General features: G+C 57.5%; 3 protein-coding genes across 5 annotated transcripts in view; all 3 read left to right on the plus strand.

Annotated features, from left to right (window-relative positions):
• The window catches only part of DIS3L2 (DIS3 like 3'-5' exoribonuclease 2), a 180,386-nt gene extending 169,120 nt beyond the window's left edge, over positions 1-11,266 (plus strand). For all 3 annotated transcript variants that reach the window (XM_030279947.4, XM_072933683.1, XM_030279949.4), the window contains 7 exons: positions 1,141-1,324; positions 2,496-2,582; positions 6,511-6,658; positions 6,753-6,883; positions 7,107-7,211; positions 7,878-7,979; positions 10,719-11,266. In XM_030279947.4, coding sequence (XP_030135807.4) covers positions 1,141-1,324; positions 2,496-2,582; positions 6,511-6,658; positions 6,753-6,883; positions 7,107-7,211; positions 7,878-7,979; positions 10,719-10,817 — 856 coding nt within the window. In that variant the 3' untranslated portion in view covers positions 10,818-11,266. The remainder of the gene's footprint in view (positions 1-1,140; positions 1,325-2,495; positions 2,583-6,510; positions 6,659-6,752; positions 6,884-7,106; positions 7,212-7,877; positions 7,980-10,718) is intronic.
• A 1,318-nt stretch (positions 11,267-12,584) lies between these two features.
• LOC100219277 (intestinal-type alkaline phosphatase-like) lies at positions 12,585-16,336 on the plus strand. The gene is made up of 11 exons (XM_072933538.1): positions 12,585-12,684; positions 13,204-13,338; positions 13,509-13,624; positions 13,699-13,873; positions 13,973-14,145; positions 14,219-14,353; positions 14,433-14,502; positions 14,615-14,753; positions 14,847-15,055; positions 15,188-15,304; positions 15,580-16,336. Exons 1-11 carry the CDS (start codon positions 12,585-12,587, stop codon positions 15,864-15,866), a joined length of 1,656 nt encoding a protein of 551 aa, XP_072789639.1. The 3' UTR covers positions 15,867-16,336.
• A 198-nt stretch (positions 16,337-16,534) lies between these two features.
• LOC100231768 (intestinal-type alkaline phosphatase) lies at positions 16,535-19,957 on the plus strand. The gene is made up of 11 exons (XM_030280358.4): positions 16,535-16,668; positions 17,210-17,326; positions 17,439-17,554; positions 17,822-17,996; positions 18,138-18,310; positions 18,400-18,534; positions 18,621-18,693; positions 18,777-18,909; positions 19,020-19,213; positions 19,344-19,454; positions 19,542-19,957. The coding sequence occupies exons 1-11, from the start codon at positions 16,605-16,607 to the stop codon at positions 19,802-19,804; spliced, it is 1,554 nt and encodes a 517-aa protein (XP_030136218.4). The 5' UTR covers positions 16,535-16,604; the 3' UTR covers positions 19,805-19,957.
• Positions 19,958-20,676: the final 719 nt, after the last annotated feature.

The following is a 20,676-nucleotide window of genomic DNA, read 5'->3' on the forward strand; positions in this document are numbered from 1 at the left end:
TGGCAAGTACTCCCAGGCTGAGAATGTCTGACTGCTGTAGGAGTACCCCAGGAGTGCAGCACCCTGCACATCTCACCTGGCCAGTTTCCCCAGCAGTGGCCAGGGTTGGGAGCTGCAGGAACACCCGGCTGCAGCCCTGGTCCCCCAGCCAGTCCTGCAAAATCACTGCTTTGCCTGCAGGAGCAGCAAGGCTGAGCTGGCACAATCAACAATAGCTCACTCAGGCATTGCTGGGAGGATGAAGTTACTTCTGTAAATCCATTATCTTTTTCTGGCAATTAGCACCAGTTAAGAGCCCTGGGAATACATGCAGGAAATAGCAAGAAGCCCAGTTAAGCACATCTCTTGCTTATCAAGTCCAGTTAAACAAGTCCCCAGTGGCACACCCTGCTGCTGGTAGCACAGCCTATACACATGCTAAAGATGATCTCTAGTGCTGGGATTGCTCTCCTGAGCACTGTGTAACCCCAGAGGTTTCCATTCAATGCATGTACGTTCAGAGCTGGAAAGTGAGTGGCTTACCCCAGCCTGGAATACCCCAGCACTGTGGGGATTGTATGGAGGAGCCTGTGGAGTCCCTGCATCTCCTGGATGCCAAAGGCAGCCCTGATGGAGCAGCACTGGTGGCTTGTCCTGCCTGGGGACAGTGCTGTGTTGTGCTGTGGGTGGGAGCCTGGCGTGGGGCAGGGCTCATGCCTGGGCCTGACCACACATGTCGAGCTCGGGACGGGGGAGCGAGCGACGCTGTTTGCTCTGGCCCAGGAAGACAGAGATGTGTGTTTGTTTTCCGTGCTATCTCTCGCACGGCGTTTGTTTTGCTTGTCAAGTGTTTCAGGAGATAAAATGACCTAAAGGGAGATTATTTTATCCTAATTTAAGCTGTCAGTTTATCACTGACTTCTGCTGGTCTGTGCCAGCAGGACAGCTTACTCTGAGTCCCTGGGGAAACCTCTGCTAGAAAGTGAGAATCTGAGGGGGATTTTCTGCAGTCTCACAACTAATCTGTGCTTATGTCAGCAGCTACAGGCTGCTCCCCTGTCCCCCCATGTCATATTAGTTCCCATCCCTGTGGACTGGCTTGGCTTCCCAGGGGCCTCCCCTGGCTGACTGGGGCCTGGGGTTGTTTTTCTTGTGCTGCAGGCTGGTGGAAGAGTTCATGCTGCTGGCAAACATGGCTGTGGCCCATCAGATCTACCGCTCCTTCCCCGAGCAGGCCTTCCTCCGCCGCCACCCCCCGCCCCAAACCAAGCTGCTGAAAGACCTCATGGACTTCTGCAACCAAGTGGGCCTCGACATTGACTTCAGCAGCGCGGGGACCCTGCACGTGAGTGCGCTGGCCTGGCAGGGCCGTGGGGGCTGAGGGTGGGCAGCTGCACAGCGGCGTGTTTGTGGCAGTGTGTGCTTTATTCCCTGTCCCTCTCTGCCCAAGCAAAGCTGACAACTGCGCCTTGCCAAAACAAAACACCTCCCTCAGTCGCTGTTGATCCTATTAGCGCTGGGCAGGGGTGGCCCAGCCTGGCCTGGGCAGCCACGTTGTGCACAGAGGTTAGAGCAGGGTGGGAAGGTCACTTGCAAGTGACCCCTGCACTGCCCTCCCTGCAATGGGAAGGATGTTTCAGTGCAGGAGCACTCACTGGGACACCCAGATTTCCTTCTCTGGGCAGGGAATTTGTTCCATAGCACAAGGGAAGTATCTTTGCAAGGAGCTGTTTCTGTCTGAGCTGCTGCAGGTCTCAGGGAGGGCAGGGTGGGGAGTGGGGTGACTGGGAAGGACTAGAGAGCAGTGCTGTGAAAGGTCAGAAGCAGACAGTGCAAGAAGTATCCAGCCTCTCCTCTGCTGAGCATGTCCTGAGGCTGAACCCAGCTGAACAGCAGCACGCAGTTCCAGGATTTTCTTTACTCACTGCAACTGGACTGTGGATAATCCTCCGTTAATCCCATCCCCGCTGGCCTCCCGCACACCCTCCATCAGCTGGGACTGCTTTCCCTGCTTGCTGGCTGTGTCCAGCCTGTATCAGCAGATGCAAGGCTGCTCTCTCAGCTCCTCTCCTGCACTTTGAGCCCCCCAGCCCTTCCTCACTGCTACCCCCAGGCAGTGACCTCCCCATATCCGTGTCTCCCCAGAGTCCCATTAGTCAGTGTGCTGAAGTTCTCAGGAGCTGGATGGGAGCCAGGCACGGGTTGGGAGAGGTTTTACAGCCTCTCTCTCACACTGCACAACTGGGGGCAGAGCCAGCAGTCCCCATGCCCTGGGTGCTCCCTGCCACTGACCCCAGGAGGAGAGCCAGTGCTCAGGACTGTGTATGCAGTCCTACTGGGGCTGCTGAGACCGCAGCAAAGCCCAAATTCATGTGCACCCTTTGGCTTACAAGGGGATTTTCAGGAAAAAGGGGAATTTGGCTTTGACAGTCTGCTGTTAGCACCAGTAAGATCTGCCTGGGTCCCTTTACCATCTTAACATGCCAACACTGAATGCTCTCTCTTTTCTCCTCCAGAAAAGCTTAAGTGAAACATTTGGTGCTGACAAATATTCCAGAACAAGGAAAGAAGTGCTGACCTACATGTTCTCCAGGCCCATGCAGGTGAGAACTACGCTGTGCTGCCGGGCATGTCTGCTTGTAGCTTTCTGCTGTGGCTCTGTCTTCAGTCCTTGCCCCTTCTGAGTTACCAGGCTGGTTGTTGCACACAGAGGGAGTGAATGAATATGGAATGTGGTGTTTCAGGGCTGCCAGCAGCTTCCTCCAGTGCTTCCAGCTCTGTGCAGCTGGCAATGGGAGTATCCCTTGAGCAACAAAGCTTCACTGGATGGCAAGGTCAGGCTGAGTCTTTCCTCACTGCCCACAGTGTCCTTGTTATTACTGTTTGGGATATTTCACCCTTGAAGTTGCATGAGGGCTGTTAGCAGACTCACAAGGACCCAGCCCTGTGAACAGCTGGTGGTGGGCTCCATGGTTCATGTTTGTGCCATTTCTCCACATCGTGGTATCCCAGCTGGTCCAAAGAAGGAATTAAGAGTAGGAGTGTGCAGCTGGCCATAAGCACAGTCTGGTACCTACTCTTGGAAGAAGGAAAGTTCTGGAAATCTTTCAGTCTCTCTCCAGCCCAAATGGCTTTCTTTGACAGTCTCTGCAATGGAGGGTTGTGCTGCTCACACCAGTTGTCATGTTTAGTGCATCTGTAGCTCAGGACATTTAGTTGGGTGTTTGTCACCATCATAAAAAATTTTTGTGAGGCATCAGCTGCATTTGCAGCTGGGCACGACACAGCCTCTTCTGAGGAAAGTCCTACCTCGTGGGGAGAAGGGGCACGTTCCTGAAATGATCTCTGTGCTGTGGCCTGCTTATCACTGCAGGAATGAATCATCTTCCCAACATCACTCATTTGACTGTCACTCTTGTAATTAGCTTATTTGCTTCACTTACTCATTAGCAGTTGCCTGAAGTCCTGCTGTGTTTCCGGGACTTGAAGCTTGCTTGCAACTGGGGCTGGGGTATGAGGCTGTTCAGTAAATCACCCTCTCAAACATGTCCAGCTCAGGAGGGCTGCCTTGGAAAGGGCAGGGAGTGTCCTCTGGAGCTAATGTGTTGTCCCAGATCCCGTATCCTGCTTTGGGTTATCCTGGTCCCTTCTGTCACATTCTCCTTTTCTGCTGGAAGGTGCAGTGGTGATATGAGTTCCTGCAAGTCCCTCTCTGGTCCTGCTGACTGGCACAAGCCTGGGCTTTGCCAGTAGCAGCACATGGAGCAAGCCTGGCTGCTGGCCAGGATGGATGAGCAAGGAGAAAGCTCTGCAGTGGCACCAGGGAGGAGATGGGCTTTTGGGGACCCACGGACTTGCTGAAATCTTGCCATTGTGGTGTCCTGAGACTGTGGTTGGAGAAGTAGTGGGAGTACTTTCAGATGCCACACAGTGGCTCTCATTAAGATTTAGCCTTGTTAATATGTTAGATTTCATTACATGAAAGAGCTATCAAGGTTTTGGAGATGAAGTCTTCTGCAGAGTAGATACCAGACAGAGAAAGAGACACTTTTAAAGGAGATATTGCACAAGATTTTGGCAGGAACTAGTCTCATTCTATCATCAGAAGACAAAGGCACCTGTGTATTCAGATGTGCTGTGCAGTCCACCTATATGTGGCAAACCTGCTGCCTGGCACACTCCCCTTCTAGGCAAAACACTTGGAAAGGGGCAAACAGCTTCCAGGAGGAAGGAGCTTTCCCTGTGAGGAGTAATTTTTTTTCCGTCTGCCACCAGCATGAGAGCAGATGGAAGAATCAGCCCCATCGTGCTGGATGTCGTGGTCCCTCATGGGAGAGAGGACAGATTTGAGTGTTGGCAGCTGCAGAGCACAGCCACTGAGGGGCCCAGGCTGGTGGCAAGGGCTGGGCCATTGCTGTGACAGATGGTGCAGCGAGACCGTCTGGTCAGGGCACTGAGAAGTCACCTGTATCCCTGCACACATCACAGCTCCCAGTGATGAAGCTGATGTTTCAGGGACAAGGCTGCAGCTAAATCAGCCTAAACAACCTGTCCACAGGTTTAACCCCTGGTTGTGCCAAGGCTGTGTCTTCCCTCTTCACTTCGTGCTGGTGGTCAAGACATCAGCCTCTTGGGGGAGGAGGGAGACAACTGCTAATGTGTGTGCCTGAGGGAATGCCTGGATTGGCATGCCAGGAGCCTTGTAACAGATGAAGGAGCAGCGACACACCATTTTTCAGGGGCTCAGTCACTCGGGGATTCAATCTGTCCGTGAAAGCAAAGCTGCCCCTGGTTGGCTGGGGCTGATTTATTTCCAGGCTCCTCGCAGTTCTCCGGAGATTGCAGCAAACTCTGGGGATTTGAGCCTTTTGTGAGTCAAATCTGTTAATGAGAAAACATCTGCTTCATGCCAGGCTGATGTCACTGGGTTGTGCTGTCAGGTGGTGAGGATGGGTGTCAGATACATACTGGACTGGGCTCCCTGCAGTCTGCAGCCCTACCATGGCCTAGGGGAGTATTTTTGCTGTGATACTCAAGCTGCTGCACATGTCCGTGAGGATCATGGGCTACCAAAAAGGTGTCCAAAATGGTGCTGGACCCCACAGTGGCTAGCATATCAATCAAGACAAAGTGCCCCAGACAACAGCAAGCAGCACAGGACCTTCAGCATCTTTTCTAACTCTAAACAAGGTGGGGTATAACTTGAAACACTGCTGGGCATAGGGCAGGGATGGGCCATTCCCAGTGTCTTTCTCAGAGCAGGGATTTTGACTGATGCTCTGCTTTCTGCCCACCTGGCTTTGTAGAGACCTTTCTGCCTTCTGCCCAGAAGCCTGGCACAAGTGCCTGAAAGCTCCCTGTGATTCCATGCTGTCTGTCAACACAGGAGCACTCCTGCAGCAGCCTCTGGAGCTCAGTGTGTCTCCCTGCCCAGCTTCATTGTGTGGGAGCTGAGCTAATTGAGTGGAGACCGTACTTCGTGGAGTCCATCAGAAACAATTTAATTCTGGGTTGTGGAAATTGGCAGCCACCACAGCTCCTATCCTAGCTCTTGGGTCTCATAATAAAGCTGGGACTGATGCTGCTTTTTTTAACCTGCTCTATTTACTTGCCCGGATCAGTGTGTTGCTGCTCAGCAGGAGCTGGCTGTAACACTGGCCCGGAGAGTAGAGGATACAGCTGCCCAAACCAAGGATCCCAGGACGGCTCTGTAATCAGAGCTGGCTACTCCTGTTTTTCTTAAATCACTTGCTCTTATTTTTAAATGGGTTCATTCAATCGCCACTGTGCCATGACCCCGCCGCCACCCCTGTGACCTGCACAGCCTCCTCTCCCCGCCTGGGCCCAGCCCCCAGAGTTTTCCCAGCCCCGAGAGCTGGTGTTTCACAGATGTAAAAATAAAAGCTGTAACCTGTGGGATAACAGGAGTGACACAGGAGAGGTTCCTGCTGAAGAGGCTGCTGAGCAGCGGTGCTGCTGTTGCCCTGGTGTTGGTTTAGATGGGCAGTTCAGCGCTCAACTCCCCAGCTGTCATGGTGGGATGGAGCAGCAGGGATCACAGCAGGGCTGTCTCCTCCTTGCAAGCCACTCATACCTGCCCCCAGTGCTCTCCAAGCACGTACAGTGGGTGTGTAAAGCCTGCAGCCAGACCCTGAACTAAAGAGCACTGATGTGGGCACAGAACAAGCTGGACTCTCCCCTGGAAGATGAGGGTATGGCAAATGAGCCCCAGGGCTTGAGCAGAAGCAGGAAGCTGCTTAGACCCATGGGTGTTGTGAAAATTGGTGCAGTCCTTGGAGCCAGGCAGGAATAGCTGGCAGCCAGCAGCTCCCTGCAGTGGTTTTGCCCCTTTTATTCTGTGCTCAGTTTCTGCAATGCCTCTGCAGCCCAAACTGAGCAGCAGGTGAAGAACCACCAGAATGTCTTCAGAAGGGCCATTGGCTGCTGGTGCTGTGTCTTGCAGAGCCAGACCCCTCCAGCCTCATGGCACCACCCTTGCTCACACCCTGCCCTGGTTTCTCCCCCTTCCAGATGGCTCTCTACTTCTGCACCGGCGTCCTGCATGACGAGACCCTCTTCCACCACTACGCCCTGAACGTGCCGTTCTACACTCACTTCACGTCCCCCATCCGCCGCTACGCCGACATCGTGGTGCACCGCCTGCTCTCCGCCTCGCTCGGTGGGTGCTGCCCGCCCGCCTGGGCTGGGCCTGGGGCCATGGCTCCTGACAGGAGGGAGCATGGGCGTGTTATTGTCACTTGTCCCCTTTGCAGGTGCCAGATCCCCCATCAGAATGGAGAAGGAGGCCATCCAGAAACAGGCAGATCACTGCAATGACCGGAAGATGGCTTCCAAGAGAGTGCAGGAGCTCAGCGCTGACCTCTTCTTCTCTGTCTTTGTCAGGGTAAGACCCAAGGCTGTTTTCTCCCAAGGCATCTCTGGATTTCCCTGCAAATGCCTACATGGACAGGGGGCTTTGTCTACCCACTTGGCTTTAGGAAAGGCAAACAGTGAGAGGACACACTCAGCAACCACCACTGCTGGGTTCCAGGACCTTGAGACACTGTTTCCCCTTGGGGATTGCTGAATAAGATCTGCTGTGCAGTGACAGCCCTGTCTCTTGACAGGAATGTGGTCCTCTGGAGTCAGAAGCCATGGTAATGGGTGTCCTGAGCAAGGCCTTTGATGTCCTGGTGCTGAAGTTTGGAGTCCAGAAGCGCATCTACTGCAATGTAAGTACCTCACCAGTGTGAGACAGTGCCAGCACTGCCTTGCCAGAGCAGCCTGGCATCACTGCAGGCAGTGGCTGTCCTGGTGCCCTTTTGTGGCAGCCCTGCAACAGGCAGAGCTCTTCCTGAGCTGGGCCAGCCAGAGGGGAGGGAACCTTCCTGGAGTTTGCCTTCCATCCCTCAGCCCAGGCAGGCACAAGGGACTGGGGGTCTCTCTTCATCCCTCATCCCAGTCTCTGGGGACCAGCTTCTCCCTGTGACATGCTGGGTAAAAGGGAATAAAGTCAGATTCAGGGGAACAGAGATAAGCGTGGATCTGAAGCGAGGACAGGGAGCGAGGCTGGTTTTCATTTCATTTAATCAGACGGTTTATCTGGGGCTGTGACAGCAGCACTGTGGGCCAGCACCTGCACTTGGTGACAGCATCCTCTCTTAATAACCTGGTTATATGTCTGGCAATGACATCTTTAAACAGGACATAGAGCGTGATATATGGGCTGGTGGTGTATGGCAGCAGCCCCTGATTTACGTGCTAGGCTCAGGCTCATGGGCTGCTGCATCCCAGTTGTTGAAGAGCTGCAGAGGCAGCGTGCTGGGCAGAAGCAGCCTCAGCCCCATCCACGGGAGAGGTGGAGGGGGACATGCTCCCAACACTCTCCCCGCCTGCAGGCGCTGCCCTTGGTGGACTTCCGCTTCCAGAAGGTGGGGAAGAAGCCAGAGCTGACACTCCTGTGGGAACCAGAGGAGCCAGAGGAGGAATCTGTACCCCAGGTAAGACCTCCATGGCATGGGACAGACTCACAACACCATGGGGCTGGCTGTGGGCAACATGTGGATCCTGTGATGTTTGCAGGGACTGGTCTGGGAGGCAAGACTTGCCTTGCAGTGTATCAGGTCCTGCTATCCCTCTGTGTCCCTTTCCCAGAGAGCCCAACTTCAACCTCAGCCTCCTCTGCCATCCAGTCCAGTCCCATCATTGCCCTCACAACGTGACCCCTCCACAGCCTTCAGTCTCTGCCCTGCCTGCTGTGTGCCCTGCCTCCCCATTCAGCCTTTTCCAGGAATTGAATTAACATGCTGTTTACTTCTTCCTTCCAGATCATCAATTAAGATGTTAAGATCAGGCTTAAGGCAGCTCCTGTCTAGACCCTTCCCCCCATCCACACACTCTTTGCCCCTGACATGGCTTTTTCTTGGGGTTTCCATCCCTGTTGATGGGATGAGCCTCAGGGTTGAGCCTCAATTAGGAGAATTTTTTTTTTTAATCAGACTTCCTGAGACGAAGTCTCAAATGGCTTAACTGCATCTAGAAATCTCTCTCTTGTGTCCCTGTCATCTATTAACTTGGTAACTCAATCAAAGGGAGCAATCACATTTGTCTGGCTTGATTAAGTGGTGCTTCTTTGCCAGCTTTTGTCTGGCATGGCAGTAAAACCCCAGCTGTGTTGACTGCTGTGGTCCCTGCCTGAAGGACTGAATCCCAGCCTCTCCCTGCACCACTCCAGGGACTCTGCACTTGAGTCCCAATTGCATCCAAACCCAGCACATCCCATCCTTGCCCACTCGGGTTTCCTGACACAGAGTGGGCTGACCCTCCCAGCTGGGGTGATGTGTGTGCTGGAGAGTCCTTCCCTTCCCAGGGTGGATGTTGTGATCAGAGCTGGATCTGGCTCTGAAAACATTTCTGCAGGCCTCCCTCCCTTTGAAGCTGAGCTTTCTCAGCTTGGCTCAGAGAAGCCCCATAGATGCGGCCTGGAGTGGCCTCAGTTCCCCCTTTCCTACAGGAGCAGGGATCACTTACATCCTAGCAGGGAACTGATGAAAAATTATGCCCCAGCATGAGCAGGGCCCATTTTGGTTAAGCAAACAGCTGGTAGAGGAAACTCCTCCACAAATCTTCCACACCTCCTAAGAAAACACTGGAGCTGTCCCATAGGCTCAGGCTCTGAGCTGTCCTCCAAGCCAGCATATCCCTGCGTTTATAAATCTCCAGCCCTGAGATGAGCCAGATTCCTGTGAGTCACGCTGAACTCTGGTACATGTCACCTGGACACCCCACAGCACCAAGCACCCCAGTTCCCCAGCTGGCCCCAGCCCTTGGTCTCTAAACCTCTTCCTGTTTTAGCTGAGCCTGTCCAGGCAGTGGGAGCGTCAGGGAAGGCTGTTTGTGAGAAGGTGTGTCGGGGTCTGGGCTGTTTGTTTTGCCCTGCCACAGAGGGCAGATGTTGCCCCCATTTCTCTCTGGTCTCCAGGACATGACCAGGGCCTCAGTGGACATGACTCAGGGGTGGAGTAAAAAGTGGATCTGAGACTCAGAGGACTTGGTGTGAAATTGTGCTGTTTCACAGCAGTTCAGCAAAGGGATAAAGCAGGAGTGCAAGGGACAATCCTGATACTCCCCCTTTGACTCCCCCGTATGTGGGGGGCTTTCCCATGAACACCACCCCCTGCACTGGGCAGGCAGGGGCTGATGCTGAGCAGCCCACAGCTCTCTGGCAGCCAGTTGTGATAGGATTTTCCTGCAGGTTGCTCCTCACTGGCCACTTTTGTACATTTAAGTCTCAATGAGATTTTCCTGTTCTGAATGATTAATCTGGAGCAGCGAGCACTGGATGAGCTGGGAAGGGTTGGACAAGGTTACACCGGTAGCTCTGAGCCTGCTTCTCGTGGGACCAGCCCTGAATAGATGGCCCCAGTGAACCCTGCTACAGGCTCCAGCAAGCAAAGTCCCCAAATGCCTGTGCATGACCCCAGGACAGCCCTTTCCAATGTCCCAGCCAGCCTCTTAACTGTGCCTCAAGGACAAGCCAGATCAATACTTTCCACTTCTAATCCATACAATCACGGGAAGAGCTGGGGTCAGAGGAGCAGGGAGATGGCAGCAGCAGCACAGTTCCTGAACATGAGGGATTGATTTTCTGGGGTCTTCATTCCCTTGCATCTCCCTTATCTATTGTGCGCCCTTCCAGGGTCTCCTCTCCTCTGGGAGCACAGGCAGATTGTTCCCTCCTGGTGGGATGCTGATGAAATGCTCAGTGTCATGCGGAAAACCCTTCTCACTGCAGCTCAGCCTTGGCTCTTGGCCAGGCTCCATTAAGGGATGACGTGGTTCTGCGGCTGGAGAGGGGAGGCACAGGTGGCCTTGCAGGGAGATTGGGACCCAAAGCCAAGGGCACAAATACCCACAATTCTTCCCAGACTGTGTGGAGAGCAAGAGAGGGGCCTGATCAGACTGGGATAAGTGAGGATGTTTTGGGAGGCTCATTCAGGTTGGTTTGGGTGTCCTGGTTGGCATCAGAGTTCGTGGTGTTGCCCTTGAGGATGCTGCCTCCAGCCCTAGGAACACCCTGGACCCCAGAAGAGTTATCTGAATCCATCCTGCTCTATTCCTTGGTTCCTCATGGGTGCACTGATGGAGGCAGCAAAAGCCAACACAGCTTTAAGCAAATCTTGATGTGATTCCAAGCTGCCTGAAAACCCTTTTTTCTCTCTTTCTCTCTCTTGATGAAGGTGATCACCATTTTCACGCTGGTGGAGGTGGTGCTGACGGCAGATGGTGGCCCCCTCAAGTACAGTGCCCTGCTCAAGAGACCAAGCTTGGACAAGTGAGAGCCCTGGCTCTGTGTGCTCCCCACTGCTGATGCTCCTTTGCCTCCCAGGCCCTGCTCCGGCACCTGCTGGAGACAGAAGGGACCCACAAGGACTTTGGGGGTTTGAGTTTTAAAACCATTGTGGTTTTATTTCTGGTTTGGATTTTAACTCCGCCTGGGAGCAGGGCTCAGGGCTTGAGCCTGCCCCAGGCAGAACATTTCTACTCTTGGGTATTTTTAGCATGATGCTTTCTTAATGTTTTTTTTTTTTAAGGCTGTGGTGTCCATCTGCAGCTTCAGTGCCTGTGGTGAGGGCTGAGAGGGGATATGTGTCCCCAGGAGCAGAGAGGGGCGGGCTCCACCATCCCAGGTGGGATGTGAATGCAGTGGGATGCAGCCATGGGGCCATGCAGGAGGGTTTCTTGCAGCGTTGTGTGTCATGTAATAAAAGCTGGGTCAGCAACTGTGTGTGGAGCTCATGCAGGTTTTATTTTATGTCCTCTATGTTCCCCCAGCTGGGGGATCCCAGCAGTAACTCATCTCTGGGGAGCCCCCTGCCTTCCCCTGCCTGCCACTTCCCAGGCATTATGAAATCTGGCCTCACTGCCTATCCCAGCATCAGATATGCTTGGCCAGAAGATGTGAGATCAGGGCAGGTGTTCCCAGCTCCTGATCCAGCAGGTATTCCCTTAGTCCCTCTGACTTCACCAGGAGTTCCTGTATGTCTGCTCTAGTCCCTCACACCATGGCCTCCAGCCTAACTCTGCTCAGGGACCCTATGGCACCATGTCCTTTCATCCAGCCCCTCACTGACCAACTGACCCCTGCCATCTGCAGCCACCTCTGCCTGCTTTCTGTCCCCATGTCCCCCTCTGAGGATGTGTCGGGGGTGTGGGCTGCTCTGGCAGCCTCCACATCGTCATCACAAGCAGTGGCTGGTGAAGGGATTGACATCTGGTAAGGAATGGATCCATTGTGCCAGGCAGGGAGGGAGCCCTGCCTCACTCTGCCCCATCAGTGGTGGCAGCCGTGGCTGGCACCAGCACCAGCACATCAGCCATCTGCAGGAGCCAGGAGCTGCCAAGCCTCGACTGCCTGGGTCAGGATGGGGGATGAGGGCTGGTACAGCCCACTCCTAGGAACTGATGAAGCCATCAATGACACCTGTAGTCCCCAGGACTTGTGCACATGCAGTGTCCTACCAGCTGGCCTGGTGCAATCATGGGTGGATGCCATCTGATGCTGGTGACAGAGGCTGTTCCCTGCCCACAGCAGGTACCCCGCTGTGCAGGTGTGCTGGCATGGGCTGCCCCAGGGCACCCAGTATGTCAGGCACCAGCTGTCCCAGCAGCTGATAGGTAGCATGTGACTCTGCTGGGAGAGGGGACCGGAGGATGCTGACACCAAAGCCATGATGTCCATCCCCTACCCCTCCTCGGGTTTGTCTCAGGAGAAACCAGACAAATCCAGCCTGGCCCAGCTCAGCCTGTCTGCAAAAACAAGCCTTTGCCCTGCACTGTCCCTCCCACTCGCCGGGGTCCCGCAGGCAGCCGCCCCTTTGGGAGCTGGGGCCCAGAGGTGCCCTGGTTCTCAGGGACAGGCTGGAGGTCCTGCCTTGCTGGTGGGGGCAGGGATGGCCCCAGGGTGGGGCGAGGCCTTGGGAGGGCTGGAGATAGTCCGTGAATGTTATCAGCCCATCGTCTCACGGGACAGGGAAGAGCCATAAAGGGCTGTCCCCTCGGCCTGGACTAAGGCAGCATTCCAGGAGGGAGCTGGGGTGGGCAACATGGAGCGGCCGCTTTCCCCTGGAACCTGCCTTCTCCTCTGCTTCCTCGCCCAGCTCGCCACTGCAGCCTCTGGTGACAGGGGACGTGTGGGACAGTGGGGTAAGAACCTCTGGTGGGGGATGTTGGGGCTGGTGTCACTTCCCTGGGGAACTCCAGGGACCATGTCACCTCCCCTTGGGATGCCAGCAAACGGGAACGCTCACAGCTACCTCAGGGTGCTCTGAGACCACAAGCTTTGAATGGATTGGTCTCAGCTTCCCCCCCAGAGCAGGTCCTGCCCCCCCCGCCCCAGTCCCTGCTGCTCCCAACCCCCATTCCTGACTTTGGATAAAGTGGCCCAAGAGCCACAGCCAGCCATGGTTACCCAGCCATTGCACTCACTGTGGCTGATCCTCAGGCTCCTCATCCACTCTGCCAAGAGGCACAAGGGACTTCCCTGCCAAACTGTGCCTCAGTTTCCCTTCTACAGGTGGTTTCTGAACAGTGCTGGTCTGAAAAAGACCATGCTGGTCTCCAGGGGTTTCCTGGTCCTCCACGGCGGGAGTTTATAGCAGCTAAATTCACCTTGGGTAGAGATGGGCATGCTGGACCCCTGGGAGTGCACCTAGAAATTCCCAGCTCTGCTGACACCTCCAGATGCTGAGAAGACCCCAGGCTACTGGAATAAAGGTGCCAGGAGGAGGCTGGAGTTGGCCCTAGCCTTGCAGCCAGCAGCACAGCGGGCCAAAAACATCATCCTCTTCATGGGTGACGGTGAGTGCCCCGGGTCACTGCCAGGCCCTGCAGCTCCCCAACAGCCAGGGGATGCAGCTGATGAGAAGATGGGGCTGGGGCAAGCCCTTGGGCTGTGTCTGGAGAGCAGGGATGGCAGGGCTGTGCCTGGCCCAGCCCCCTGCCACCCAGTGACTCGGATGTGGCCGCAGGCATGGGGCTGTCCACCATGTCTGCAGCTCGGATCTACAAGGGGCAGCTGGCCGGCGGCTCAGGCGAGGAGAACGTCTTGGCCATGGAGACCTTTCCCCACGTGGCTCTGGCCAAGGTGAGAAGGACAGGGCTGGGGGGACACTCCTGCTACTCCTGCTTGAATCCCCACTGCACCCATCTCGCTTCCAGACCTACACCATCGACCGGCAGGTGCCCGACAGCGCTGGCACGGGCACCGCCTACCTCTGTGGGGTGAAGGCCAACGCCAAGACTCTGGGACTGAGCGGGGCAGCCGTCTATGGAAAATGCCGCACCACCTTCGGCAATGAGGTGGATTCTGTCCTGCACCGGGCCAGGCTGGCGGGTACGGGGCAGCAGGAAACCCTGTCGGAAAGCTGGGCACAGCCATCCAGTGCCGTGCAGGGCTGGATGGACTCCCTGTAAACCCTTGCCCACGCTGCAGGCAAGTCCGTGGGCATCGTGACGACCACGCGGGTGCAGCACGCGTCCCCCGGGGCAGCCTACGCGCACTCGGCCAGCCGGAGCTGGTACGCTGACGCCAACATGCCCACGGAGGCCCTGCGGGACGGCTGCAAGGACATCGCCTACCAGCTGGTGCACAACACTGACATCAACGTGAGCTGGGGAGCGGGAGCGGGAGGGAGGGGACACCAGGAACCCTGGGAGGGTCTGCTGAGCTCCCTGGCAGGTGATCCTGGGCGGCGGGAGGATGTACATGACCCCCAAGCAGACTCCGGACCCTGAGTACCCAGAGGACCCGGATCAAAATGGCACCAGGAAGGATGGCCGGGACTTGATTGCTGAGTGGCTGAGTGCCAAGCAGGTAGTGTGCAGGGGAAGAGGAAATGAAACTCTGGGCACAGGGTGTGTGCCCTTGGCACTGGTTCTGCTCTCACTGGCAGGGTGCCCGCTATGTATGGGACAAGAAAGGCCTGGATGCGGTCAAAGATGACTCTGTGAGCCACCTTATGGGTAGGAGCATCACTGGCTGCACCAATGGCAATGCTTCCTCCTCCCCTCTCTGGATGTGTCAGCAGGGGCACAAAGCAGCCCCATCATGGACCCTCTTACCCTCCTCCCCCAGGCCTCTTTGAGCCCAAGGATATGAAGTATGAGCTGAACCGCAACACATCCACAGACCCCTCCATCGTGGAGATGACGGAAAAGGCCGTCCGCATCCTGCGCAGGAACCCCAATGGCTTCTTCCTCTTTGTGGAAGATGAGTAGCTCCAGGCGGGCAGTGTGGCTGGGGCTGAGGTGGGATGTGGCTCCTGGGAGCAGGTGGCTATCCAAGGGGACCAGGGAAAGGGTGACAGCCACATTCCCCATGCAGGTGGCAGAATCGACCATGGCCACCACAGTGGCCGGGCCAAGCAGGCGCTGATGGAGGCCGTGATGCTGGACCGGGCGGTGGCACGGGCGGGAGAGCTCACCTCCCCTGCTGACACCCTGACCGTGGTGACGGCCGATCACTCCCATGTCTTCACTTTTGGGGGCAGCACACCACGTGGCAACTCCATCTTTGGTGGGTCCTGGAAAGGGGCAGTGAGCATCCCTCTTACCACCTCACCCTGCTGCTACCATGGGAGGCTGAGCTTGCAAGACAGGGAGCTGGGGAGGGGTACCCAGGGGGTGACAGTGTCTTTCCCTGTGCCAGGGCTGGCCCCCAAGAAAGCCAAGGACAAGCGAGCCTACACCAGCATTCTCTATGGCAATGGTCCTGGCTACAGCATCCGTGATGGGGCCCGTCCAGCTGCCAACCTCCCTGCTGCAGGTACCAGGCTGCTGGGATGTGGCACAGCCATGGGGTGGCTGGGGACAGTTTCCAGTGAGTCTGCTGGGGATTGGGTGGAGGCACAGGGTGGCTGCGGACAGTGTCCATCTGGAATGGCCATGAATGCCACACAGGGTCCTGGTGTCACTGTGAGGCTCAGGAGTCACCCACTGCAGAGATCATGCTGATGCGGGAGTGATGGGAGCTGTGCCCCCACCCCTGTGACATGTCAGGGATCCAGACCCACGGCCTCATTTCTCCTCTTCCCCCTGCAGAGGACAAGGACTACAGACAGCAGGCAGCTGTGCCCCTGGAGACAGAGACTCACAGTGGGGAAGACGTGGTGGTGCTGGCCCAGGGCCCCATGGGCCACCTCTTCCACGGGGTGCAGGAGCAGCACTACATCGCCCATGCCATGGCCTACGCTGCCTGCCTCGAGCCCTATGCCACAGAGCCTGGGTGCAGGGCAGCCCGCAGGGCCTCCCATGGCACACGCTGCTCCCCACAGCCCCTGCTCGCCCTCCTGGCCCTCTGCATGGCTGCCCTCACGGTGAGGGGCTGAGAGGCTCTGCCTGAGTCCCACTGTGCACAGGACCAAGGCATGCAATAAACACAGGTTGTTTCGTCTCCATCCGCTGTGCCGAGGGTCACAGCGGCCATCACCTCCTGACATGCTGCCCTGTGCCTGCCTCCACAGTTGCTGTGGCTCCTGGTTCTCCCCTGGGACCAGCGCTGGAGGCACTGGGGTGCAGGAGATGATGAAATGTCCCTGAGGGGAGGCAATGTCCTCCCCAGCTTTGCCTGGTTGGAGCACGGTACACACGGGTTGGTACATTCCTATAGAGGGCTGAGCAAGTAGCACAGTTTTAGTCTGCATCCATGGATTTACTGCTCATGGAAGCCTGGGAAGAGAGCAGGGAGCTCGGTGCACGAGTGAGCCCAGGTGCTTCCCATGCCCACCATTTTCCCAGGTCCAATGCTCAGCGCTGCCCATGGCACCCCGGGACAGTGCATTGCCCTGCCTGGCACCACAGCACCGTGGCCAGGGCGGGATTTCCTTCCAGCACTGCACTTCCTCTTGTCCCTGCATCTGTCTGTGCCCCAAGCTCGTCTGTGCCAAGCACGGACAGGGCGCTGTGCCAAGGAGGTGACATCGGCCCAGGCCCACGGCCTTTGCACTCAGCCGAGATGTGGAGAACCCCTCCACACACCCTGCTAGGGCTGGTCCGCGTCCAAAGTCCCTCCCATATCTGCTGGATTTACAGGCACTGCCAGCAGCATTGGCCTGTCAGATCTCAGCATGCAGCTCCTGGCATCCCTCACCCTCTGCCTCTGCGTGGGGCTCAGCACCGCTGTCATCCCAGGTGGGGACAAGGATGGGCATGGGCGCCTGGCTGGCTGCGATGGGTGTCCAGGGCAGCAGGGTGTCAGCCTGGCTGGCCACAAGGAGGGCTTGGGGATGGGACCTGGGGCTGCCCAGCTGAAGAAGAATTAGTGGGGGTTAGTTGGGCCTGCCCTTCTCGGGGTTTGGAACCATTTTCCCCTCAGGTGTTTGCTTGCTTCTGTGCTGGGGCCTGGTCTGGGGGAAGTGCCTGTATCCTCTATCTCCACTTCCTACCATGGATTTGGCCCCACCCCACTCACCAGATGACTTCCCATGATGTCTGGTTTTGCTGGCCCCCCTTGTTCCCTGCCCCAAGAGCCTGGGGCCAGGCAGTCAGTGCAAGCCTGCTGGTCTCTCCCCTCCCCAAAAAGCCCCCTGAACCACCTGGTCCGTGGGACAGGAGGCCCCAGCGTGGGAGTGTCCAGGGAACGAGGGATCCCTGGCTGTGGGTGCCCTTCAGGGGTGCCCCAGGGATGCTTGGGCTGTTGTGCTGGGACTGATGGGTGTTTGCGCTGTCCCAGCGGAGGAGGAGAATCCATCCTTCTGGTACAAGCAGGCAGCTGCAGCCATCGATGCCTCCTTTAAAACCCAGCCCAGGATACGGGAAGCCAAAAACCTCATCATTTTCCTTGGGGATGGTGAGTCCAGCTGGCACCCCAGCAAGCAGGCTGACATGGCCAGAACTCTACTGTGCAGGATGTGTGCAGGGCACCTGGTCCAGAGGGTGACCAGGACTCTTTCTCTGCTCAGGATTCGGGGTCCCCAGCATCACAGCCACCCGCATCCTTAGGGGGCAGCAGAAGGGGAAGCTGGGCCCTGAGACCCCTCTTGCCCTGGATGCCTTCCCCTATGTGGCTCTGTCTAAGGTAAATTCCAGCATGCTGGAATGGGGCCATGGTGATCCTGGGCATGGGGCCATGGTGATCCTGGGCATGGGGCCATGGTGATCCTGAGCATGGGGCCATGGTGATCCTGGGCATGGGGCTGCTGGCAGCCCAGGGCTGCACGTACATTGTGTATGGGGTCCCTCGCCACCCCACACTAGCCCATGGATGAGTGAATCAGCATGGCAGGGGGTGCTGGGGGAACACCCCACTGGGGACCCCAGCCCTGAGTCCTTCTGTCCTTGGCAGACCTACAATGTGGACAGGCATGTCCCCGACAGCGCGGGGACAGCCACAGCCTATCTCTGTGGGGTGAAGGGCAACTACAAGACCATAGGGGTGAGCGCAGCCGCCCGCTTCTCGGAGTGCAGCACCACGGCCGGCAACGAGGTGATCTCCGTGCTGGAGCGAGCCCGCAAAGCTGGTAACGGGGGAGGCAGGGCTGGGGGACACTGTGGGGACAGGGGGTGCCCCACTGGGAGCTTTCCCCTCATGTGCATCCCATAGCTTGGTGGTGGGGACCCCGTGTTGCCCTTGCTGGGGTCTAATGAGAGGGGTTTGGCAGGGAAGGCAGTGGGCGTCGTGACCACGACACGGGTGCAGCACGCGTCGCCCTCGGGAACCTACGCTCACGTGGTGAACCGGGACTGGTACGCGGACGCCAGCATGCCCCAGGAGGCGCGGATGCAGGGCTGCAAGGACATCGCCTGGCAGCTGATCCACAATGTCGACATCAACGTGAGTGCCCACGCACGGGAGGAGGAGAGCAGGGACAGACCCCTCCCAGGGCACCCCCACTAACACTTCGTCCACCTCATCCCCTCCAGGTGATCCTGGGAGGGGGTCGGATATACATGACCCCCGTGGGGACGCCAGACCCCGAATACCCTGCCGACAGCAGGCAGAATGGGATCCGTGAGGATGGGCACAACCTCATCAACATGTGGCTGGAGGCACGGCCGGTGGGTGCTGCATCGGGGTCGCTCCTCTGCCCACTGCCCGGCACAGGGCCAGGCACCCACTGACCCCGTAAGGGATTTGCCCACAGGGTGCCCGCTATGTCTGGAACAGGACAGAGATGCTGGCTGCTGCCGCCGACCCCAACGTGAAGTATTTGATGGGTAACAAATGACCCCTGTGCCTGGACCCAACAGGCGTTGGGACACACAGGCACTGATGTTGTCCCCAACACATTCCCTCACAGGTCTCTTTGAACCTGTGGACACCAAGTACAACCAGGTGCGTAACACCACCCTGGACCCGTCACTTACTGAGATGACAGAGGCAGCCATCACCATCCTGAGCAGAAACCCCAAAGGCTTCTACCTCTTTGTGGAAGATAAGTTGGGGCTCGTGCCCCTGGGGCCAGTGAGAGGGGGTTGTAGGCTGGGGACAGGAGGTGTGTGTGCTGCTGTCGGTCCCCAGCCCACCGTGGGTGCCGATCTGCAGGTGGCAGAATAGACCGTGGCCACCATGAAGGTTCACCCCATAAGGCACTGACGGAGGCAGTGGAGTTTGACCAGGCCATTGAGCGGGCAGGAACCATGACAGATGAGGCTGAGACCCTCACCGTCGTCACCGCTGACCACTCACACGTCTTCACCTTTGGTGGCTACACCCTGCGTGGCTCCTCCATCTTCGGTGGGGCTCTGCCCTCTCCTGGGGACTGCCACCCTGTGGCACCCTGACTGTGTCGGGCAGGATGATACGGGTGTTCCGTGGCTGATCCTACTCCTCCTCTTCCTCCTTTTCCTCCATTTTCCCTACCTAGGTCTAGCGCCGGCAACAGCCAGTGACAGGAAGAGCTACACATCAATCCTCTATGGGAATGGGCCCGGATACCCAGGGCCTGACCGGCCCAGCGTGGACCCAGCCACAGCAAGTAAGGGCACAGGGACCATGGGTGGGAGGTGGGGTGTTGCTGAGGGCCATCGCTGTCCCCCCTCACATCTTTCTTTTCCCTCCCCAGTGCAGTTCGATTACCAGCCACAGGCGGCTGTGCCCCTGGAGTCAGAGACCCATGGTGGTGAGGACGTGGCCATCCTGGCCAAGGGCCCCATGGCCCACCTCTTCCACGGGGTGCAGGAGCAGACCTATGTAGCTCACGCCATGGCCTACGCCGCCTGCATCGAGCCCTACACCGACTGCCGCCAACGGGACTCTGCCCCTGGCATCCGCGCCACCCCCCTGGCCCTGCTCCTGCCTGCCCTCCTTCTGCCCCTCTTCCGCTGACCCCATGTCCCCAGGGCACCCCACACGGCCTCCCTCCCCATGCTGTGGCACGTGTTGGCAGCTTTCTGAAGCACCCCTGGTGTGGATGCAGCAGCCACGGGGACACCGAATCGCGGGCAGTGGGGTGATCAATAAACACACAGTGTGACCCTGTGGGAGAGGCGTGTTGGTGCAGTGGGAGTGCCTGTGCCATGTGGGCAGGGCTGGGGGTGCTGCCCACTGCCCCCATTCCCTGGCCATGGCCCCTGGCAGCCACCCAGCATATCCAGTGCTTTATTGACCAGAAACAGCAGAAAAAAATACAGCAGTGTCCGTGTGCATGTGCTCCCAGGCAGGCTGGCACCGCCCGGCCCAGCTGCACCACTGTGCCCCACCTCGGCGGGGCTGCTGCATGGACAGGAGGGGGCTGGCACGGGGAGGAGGGCACCGTGCAGGGGAGGCTTTTGGCATGGGGCAGGCCCTTGGGAACTCTGGAGTCCTCCCCCTGCTTTGACTGATGCTGGGATGGATGTGGTAGGGCTGGGTGAAGGGTTTGGGCTAGGTGGACAGAAAAGGGGGCACAGGGGTGCCTGGGTGTGCCCTTGTTCCTCCATGGAACAAGGTGTTCCTCAGCGCGCAGGGCAGCGGATTGGAGGTGGGTGGGCAGGAGGCAGCTGCCCAGCCCGAGTGTCTCTGCTGCCTACACCCATAGGGCAGTGCCTGCCTTTGGGGTGACCCCCCGTGACACCCCTTTAGCTGGACAATAGGAAGGGGAGATGGGAAGTTGGGCAGTGGGCACAGGGTGTCACTTAGGCAGGGGAGGGGATGGAGGGTCCCAGCCTGCTGGAGGGGGATCGGCCTCACCACACTGAGCACTTGTGCACTGGGTTCAT

The sequence above is a fragment of the Taeniopygia guttata genome, chromosome 9 (genome assembly GCF_048771995.1).
Source record: "Taeniopygia guttata chromosome 9, bTaeGut7.mat, whole genome shotgun sequence".
Taxonomy (NCBI): Eukaryota; Metazoa; Chordata; class Aves; order Passeriformes; family Estrildidae; genus Taeniopygia; species Taeniopygia guttata.

Bases quoted from the DNA above. Each gene is read 5' to 3' on its own strand.
- LOC100219277 (XM_072933538.1), top strand. From the start codon at position 12,585: ATGGAGCGGCCGCTTTCCCCTGGAACCTGCCTTCTCCTCTGCTTCCTC. The intron at 13,339-13,508 runs GTGAGTGCCCCG...ATGTGGCCGCAG, and splicing joins CATCCTCTTCATGGGTGACG to GCATGGGGCTGTCCACCATG. The intron at 13,874-13,972 runs GTACGGGGCAGC...CCCACGCTGCAG, and splicing joins GCACCGGGCCAGGCTGGCGG to GCAAGTCCGTGGGCATCGTG.
- LOC100231768 (XM_030280358.4), top strand. From the start codon at position 16,605: ATGCAGCTCCTGGCATCCCTCACCCTCTGCCTCTGCGTGGGGCTCAGC. The intron at 18,535-18,620 runs GTGGGTGCTGCA...ATTTGCCCACAG, and splicing joins TGTGGCTGGAGGCACGGCCG to GGTGCCCGCTATGTCTGGAA. The intron at 19,455-19,541 runs GTAAGGGCACAG...TTCCCTCCCCAG, and splicing joins CGTGGACCCAGCCACAGCAA to TGCAGTTCGATTACCAGCCA.